Source organism: Engraulis encrasicolus, chromosome 22 (assembly GCF_034702125.1).
Source record: "Engraulis encrasicolus isolate BLACKSEA-1 chromosome 22, IST_EnEncr_1.0, whole genome shotgun sequence".
NCBI classification, from domain to species: Eukaryota; Metazoa; Chordata; class Actinopteri; order Clupeiformes; family Engraulidae; genus Engraulis; species Engraulis encrasicolus.
The window spans coordinates 24,594,945-24,602,395 of NC_085878.1; the positions used below are offsets into that span (position 1 = coordinate 24,594,945).

The 7,451-nt window shown below is 49.0% G+C and overlaps 1 protein-coding gene across 1 annotated transcript in view; it reads right to left on the minus strand.

Annotated features, from left to right (window-relative positions):
• Positions 1-5,279, minus strand: part of minar1 (membrane integral NOTCH2 associated receptor 1) — a 49,167-nt gene extending 43,888 nt beyond the window's left edge. Inside the window, exons 1-2 of the mRNA XM_063187907.1 lie at positions 4,346-5,279; positions 2,868-4,273 (exon numbers count right to left, since the gene is read on the minus strand). Of these exons, the coding sequence (XP_063043977.1) occupies positions 2,868-4,273; positions 4,346-5,279 (2,340 nt within the window). The remainder of the gene's footprint in view (positions 1-2,867; positions 4,274-4,345) is intronic.
• Between the last annotated feature and the right edge of the window lie 2,172 nt (positions 5,280-7,451).

Sequence of the window (7,451 nt, forward strand, 5' to 3'; positions counted from 1 at the left end):
AAATTGAACTTAGTTTGCAAAGATGTTGTGAAGATGCTCTGTTCAAATGCTGCACCTGTTCTGATGTGGAGGTGAGGGTGATTGTAATAGTATTATATCATCTCTCTCCCTATTCTATTTTTCTCTGGAAGGGGTGTTAATTTTGGTAAGATTTGCGATAAGTGTTTCTGCTCCATGGTGGCTGGTGTTGTGTAGTAGGGCTCTGCTCCTTTCTTCTGCTCAAATTCTACACCTGTTCTGTTCTGGTGGTGATTGTGATTGTAACAGTATTACACTCCCCCTCTATTCTTTTCATCGCTCCCTCCCTCCCTCTCTCCGCTCAAACACGAAATCTGTCTCATTCCACGCGCAAGCTGGGGTGAGAACGCCAGCTTTCTTGAATTTCATCCACCACATGGCGCTCTGTGCGACCCAGCTATCGCATCCAAACAAGCCCGGCTCAAAGCTAGTCTCCTCTCTCTGCCGACCTCCTGTCCTCACGCCTGGTGCCAGTCTCACAGCTCGTGGGGAAGGGAGTAACAACAGAATAATCTTCACAAGCACAGAGTTCTTGATGTCGGCTACGGGCCAATGATGTTTGTTTGTGGTGGCTCAGATGTCAGGCGGTACCGTACCACCACAGCTAATGCCCATCGCTTTAATTAGTCATTGGTAATTCATGTGCCGTAATTAATATGCTCCTTAAATGATCCACTAAAAACAAAACAAAAAAATAATTCAATCCATACAATAGTGTCATTAGTTGTGGTTACTCCACCCTGATGTGTTCTACTACTAAAGCGTCATTGACCCGTACACCTCTTCATTGAGATGACCTACCAATAGACTTTTAGTGACATAGCTTAGGCCCGTGATTCCCAACCTTTTTTGTCTTGCGTACCCCCTAAGCCTTTTTGTCATACCACGAGTACCCCCTCACTCATGCTCTATATCCCAATGTGACTATGCTCCATACATTTCGTCATTTTCCCAAGTACCCCCTGCAGTGTGCTTGCGTACCCCTAGTGGTATACGTACCCCTACTGGTTGGGAAACACTGGCTTAGACTAAGGTTTCTCAACGGGTGAGGTACAGCGCGTTGAAAAGGATACAGCCAGGGTGGTGCTGACATTGGGGGGCTTTAGTCCATTTATTTTTTTGGGAGGCTTGTGATGATGAGGCCAAGGGGGCGTTTGTTCAAAAAAGGATGAGAACCGCTGGCCTAGACACTACACTTAAACCCTAGAGGAGGTGTTCTAACCGTAACCTCCAGGGGCGGCACTGTAGTGCGTTGTTATGGCTTGGTAGCTCTGCTCGACGGGCATCTCCTATTGATCACATGACACCGACTCAAGCTCCTCTCCCCTCTCCTCTGCCCCTCCTCTCCTGTCCTGCCGCCTGGTGCGAGTCTGGCAGCTCACGGCAGGGGAGCCGCAAACAAAATCATCTCAGCAGATCTGGGGGAATATTTCATGTGCAGCTGAGAGGAGAAGCTTGAAACAATAGCAAAAACCCTTTCTATTTTCATTGCCGCACTTTTGTGTCTAGAAGGTTGAAACGGTAGAAATATTCTCTTTTTTGTTTTTGTCTCCTACTGTATGATTCCTAGTGATGGTCAAAAAGCAGGCAATTGCCTGGTTGTGTATACAATATACAGGGAATGCAAATTGACACCTATCACTAGCAACAATACGCTTGAAAAGACAGCAGCTTCACTTTTAGTCTCCTACGAGGTTTTAGATCTAGAAGCTTAAGACGCGGCTTTATAAATGTGTTGTTACCAGTAATGACCAAGTTGTGGTGCATTACTAAAGGGCCTGTGTTGTGTCATAGTATTGTAGTGCTATGGTATTTACATTTCAATGACTATTACAGCGTGCCACTGGAGGTACGGCGCGCATTAAGGGGCTACACATAGTAATACCCTGTTTTCACAGACTCCCTTTTGTCCCTCCTATGAGGTCCTACAGTGATGGTCAAACAGCAGGAAATGGCATACTGTAGTTGTTTATACAGTGGCCTATGCCTGTTACAGGGAATGCAGACTGGGGCCTATCACTAACCACATGCTTGAAACAATAGCAGTACCCCTCTCTCTTATCACAACCTCACCTTTAGTGTCTCCTATGAGGTCCTGGTGGTGGTTGTAAAGCAGGGAATGGCCTGATTGTTTATACAACAGCCTGTGTTATGTCTTCTACACAGAGAATGCAAACTAGCTCCAATCACTAACCACATGGTTGAAACAATAACAATACCCCTCTCTCGTTTTCTTTTCATCTCCTATGAGGTCCCAGTGATGGTCAAACATCAAGGAATGACCTGTTTGTTTAAATAGAGCTTGTCTGTTACAGGGAATGCAACATTTCTACCAATCACTAACCACATGTTTGAAACAATAGCAATACCCCTTTCTCTTTGCAACCTCATTTATTTAGTCTCCAATCAGCTGATGGTCGTAAAGCAGGGAATGGCCTAGTTGTTTATGTATGTCTATTACACAGGGATTGCAAATTGGCACCAATCACTATAGCCACATTCTGGTGAAATATGAAACAGGCTGTTCGACTGCAGACGCAAAATTATGATTTAGTGTTGAGTGCATGGCTGGAGGACTGTACAATCTATTTGTCAGCGGCTGGTGGTAAGGGTTCACAAATTACAATATTAATTCAGTCCCCTGGTATGTCAACATCACAATTATGCTTTGCAATTATGCTTTGCAGTGGGGCCGATGTGCATTGCAAATCAAAAACCACACAGCCCTAAATGCCATGTACAGTAGGCAACTGAAACACATGCTTGATTAATGTAACACTTGTACAATGACAACACCCTCACACACACACACACACACACACACCGGCACAGGGTGTCACCTTTCTCACCTCTTTGGATTTGGATCGGTGCCTGTCCTTGCTCTCCCTGTCCTTCTCTTTGCCCTCCTCGGCCGGGTGGCTGGAGTACGACACGGTCCTCCAGTCGCGAGGGGAGTTGGTGATGCTGGCCACCTTGGACTCGGTGGCGCTGTTCTCCTCGTTCAGCGAGCGCGAAGAGCGGCGGGTGAACAGGCTCTTCTTGAGCGCCCGCACCCTCAGGCTGTCCGTGCCACCGCTGGCATCCGAGCAGCACCACTCCGAGTTGCTCCCTCCGCCGCCTTCCACCTTCATGTTGTGGCCGGTCGTGTGGCACTGGAAAACGTGAGGCGAGAGGCTTGAGGCGTCCAGGTGGATGTGCTCCGTCACACCTGTCGGCTCACCTGGCGTACCGTTGGCTGGCTCGGGCTCCTGGATCTTCTCGTCCAGCCTGTTGAGCTTGGACAGCACCTGCGAGATCTCGCCGCGGACGCCCGACAGCGACTCTAGCTTTTTCTCGATCTCGCCAATGCGCAGCACCAGCTTACAGACGCTGGCCTTGAGCTCGTCGTCCGAGCTCTCCAGCGACTGGAACAGCCGGTCGAGCTTGATGCTGGTCTTGCCCAGCTTTATGGTGTTCCGCTCGGGTGAGCTGTCGCCGTCCGACTTGCCCACCTGAGACAACGAGCCGTTGCTGTTGTAGCACGAGGACTGGACGATGCCCAGTGAGTCACACACGCTCATGTCGTCCAGGAAGCGGAAAATGTCACTGATGTCATCGGGGACGATCTCAGAGTCCTCATCCGAGTGCTTGAACGTCTGCTTGTCAGCATATTTGCTGTGTCCAGAATAATCCTTCAGCTTTCTCTGCTCGGCTTGTTCTGTCTGCGTGCCAACACTTGACAGCGGGCTGTCCATAACACCAGTCTGAAAAGATGCACAGTTGACAGTTTTGTCTTTATGCCTTTTCACACCGTCCCTTTTGTCTCCGTTTGGCACGCAAGCCATGGACGCCATGTCCTTTGTCTTAGGTCCGTTGGATTTCTTTGGAAACCCTGAAGGAGAGGCAGTGGGCTTGTCTTTGGCACAAGAATAGGGCTTATGGTCATTATTATGGTCCAAATTATGGATGTTGGCGTGTCTGTGATTGTCTTTATGCGGCTTGTTGCTACCCAGAAAAGTGGGCCTCTCGTAGTCAGGAACGTCCTCCGTGTTCAGGCTCAGACTCTTCACAGGCCAGTGGGGCTGCCTGCCTGGTTTACCCGCTGTGGCCCGCTTCATATTCACGCACTCGGACACCGTGGTCGGGCCGAAGTACGTGGACGCCTGGAGGTCATCCAGGCTCTCGTGCTTCACCCGCTTCTTGTCCAGAGCCGGCGAGCTGACGGGCTCAAAGTACGGGTTGCTGTACGGCAGTTCGAAGCTGTGGTTGAAGAAGGTGGTGGGCTTGTGGTGGTGGTAGTCCCTGCTGCTGCTGTGGTGGTGGTGGTGATGTGGGTTGTGGTGGTGATGCGGATTGTGGTGGTGGTGGTGGTGGTGGGGCTCGGGGGGCTTAAGCTCCCCCTTTGCCTCCGTGGCAATCACCTGGGGAGAAAAGGCAACAAGGTTGTGAAAGTCCTCCTTGAAAATGTTCCTTTTTTGCACGCACGAGTGCACCGTGAACGGCTCAGAGCTGGAAATGAACACCTCCTTGATGCCCGAGTTCACGTGCAGGGAGTCCTGGTCCGTGGTGGACTCGCTGTCTATGTCCATGGGGAAGTAGGTGCTCTGCATCTCGCACGGCGGACTGCTGCTGGAGTACTGGGGCAGGTGCTGGAGCTTGTCCAACGAGGCCGTCCGACACTTCAAGTCCTTGCTGACGCCCAGGAGGAAGTTGGGGTCGGCGGAGGAGGTTATGAAGGACTGGCGGCTGTTGCAGTCCGACTTGGAGCCGGGGGAGTTGCGCGAAGAGGTCACGTGATGGTGACCCCTGACATCCAGGAAGTCATAAGTCTTGTCACAGTCCGAACCGCCACCACCACCGCCACCATACTTGTAGACCTCGGTGTCAGAGCGGCACGACTCGAAGGACTGGTTTTTGTGGAACTTGGGCCTGTGTGGTTGTGGTGGCGGTGTCGCGGCCGGCATGGGTAGCTTGTCTTTGGCGATGCCCCCGTTCATCTGTATCAGATTAAACATGGTGACGATGTCGGCCGCCACCATCAGCTTCTTGGACTGGTGGTCCTCCACCGAGCAACGCATCTTGTCCCGGAACAGCGTGGCGGGGAAGCTGGGGTCCAGGCACGCCGTGTAGAAGAGCAGGCTCCGCAGCTTGGCAAGGTGGACCAGGTCGAAGCGAGCGCACAGCGACTTGCACAGATCCTGGTACGATACGCTGGTGTACTTGGTGTCCAGCTCCTCCAGGATCCGCACTAGGAAAAGGGAGTACTCCGGCACAGCATCCATGGCTGGCTGCTGATGCTGATACTGAGCTCTGATTGTTATCTCAAAGGCAAAGCAAAGCCCTACAGGGGGGGGGGGGGTTAAGAATTGGGATTAGTGGCTTCATACCACACAAATCCACATTACTTTAATGGGAATTGATGACATTGGATTAGTAATAGGCTGAATGCATACACACAGTCCATGCAGCCTACTTCAAAGCAGAGTACAAACTCTGTACATTTTTTACGTCTACAAAAGGCACAGATGCAAAACAGTTTACATTTTAAGGCCTTTTATCATTGTAACAATGACACCAATGTGCAGGAGAAACATGTATTTCACTATGCATTGTTTTTTTTTTACATGAGATCAACCCCTATGGTATATCCTAAACGACTCCTGGAGATTTTTTTGTCCATTGTCTTGTACAACATGATACAGCAGATCTTTCACTTTTTAGGCACAAAATATTGCTTTGGCAAAACCGTGAACTAAATAGTCTAATTGGAATTGCATAACCCACTAGATATATCCTACTGTACTGTGACATCTTTCACTTCTCAACGGAAAGAATGCAAATACACCTACCTCACCTCATGCACAGTTCCATTTATTATCCGTTTGGAGACTACGAGGAAACTCGACAGTGCTGTCGAAACTAACAATATGCGACCATAAAGTTATTAACGCACGCGTTTCTCCAGCGGCAAAGGGTTCCATACGCGTAAGGTTTCATCCCCACGGCTTGATAAATCGACCATCCTGTAGGTAACCCGTTCTTCAGTGTGCTGGTCGGGGTAAAAATCTGGGGCTGGTTTGGATAAGTCCCTTGTGCTCCACTGCCTCACATTCCGTCTCTCGGTGTGGGAACGCACGGTTCGCTGTCTAAAGCATGTGTGGTGCTGAAGGACCGTCGGCTGCTTTGTTTCCACCTAGTATGACGTAATTACACCTAAGCGTCAACCGCAGGGACACCAAAGGGCTACTGAAAAATCATATTCTTCATCTCAACTGTAGGACCGTCTCCACCCATGCACCTATGCTCTTCTCTCCGTGCGTGTACGCCCCTCGCAATCCGAGTGGACAGTCGCGCATTCCGATCCACTTCTGCATGGACAGGGGATATGCTGCATGCATGGCAAAAGTAGTACGCAACGCTTATTCAAAACAATACGACTGGCCTGAAGAAAGCGAAATTAAAATGTTAAGGGTATAGCTGTATTACGCCAGTTGTATCTCACCAACCAAGGTGTGACTGCATTCCATGTGCATAAGATGGAGGTATCCTCGTATCGGCCAGTGTTTCGTGGCAGGATAACACAACACACGCACACACACACACACACACACACACACACACACACACACACACACACACGGGGGGGGGGGACGACTATAGGCTGTCCGATGACCCAGACATATTCTTTCCTCCATACTATGTAGGCCTACTACATATATGTCTTTCATCATGCCCCATGATCTCTCATGCACAGAAAAAAAACAATGGCAAGAAACTAAACCTCCAGTGGAGTTTACCCTAGTAAAAGATTGTTTTGATGTAAATTTCAATTTTAAACACAAACACACTTATTTTTGATCAAAATGATGTAATCTGTAATGTTTTGATCATAATTAATTATCAAAATAATTGTTTTATTGTGTTATCTGTTTTCAAGAATAGGCTACTTGCACACATTGGTGAACGAATGAAAATCATGTACAGTCTATTCTTCAAATCTGGTCCATCAGAGTGTCATTATGAGGTTCAGTCAACAATATATAGTGCAATACAGTCATGTGTGTTCAGTCCAAGCTGACACGCCTGTCTTTTTAAACGGATTTCACTTTCGCAGCCCGAGGCTCGATAAGTGTTGTCTGGCTGCCCTTGTGTCTGTCGGCCCGTGGCGCTATGTGTGGATGTACATCATTTCATTTCATTTCATTTCAATCCAGCAGCACGCCCTGTCCTGCACAAATCAATAGCTCTTCTGTCCACTTCATTTTTGACCGCTGGTCAACTGCTTATGGATTCAGCGAAATGAGTCTTGTTGTTGGTGTCTTCTTTCTTTCAGTCTCCTTCCTTCAGTGTCTCTGCCAATGCTGTGAGGGACTATGGATGAGAGGAGTCAATTATATGAGACACACAGGGCAAACGGGCGTGTGTGTGTGTGTGTGTGTGTGTGTGTGTGTGTG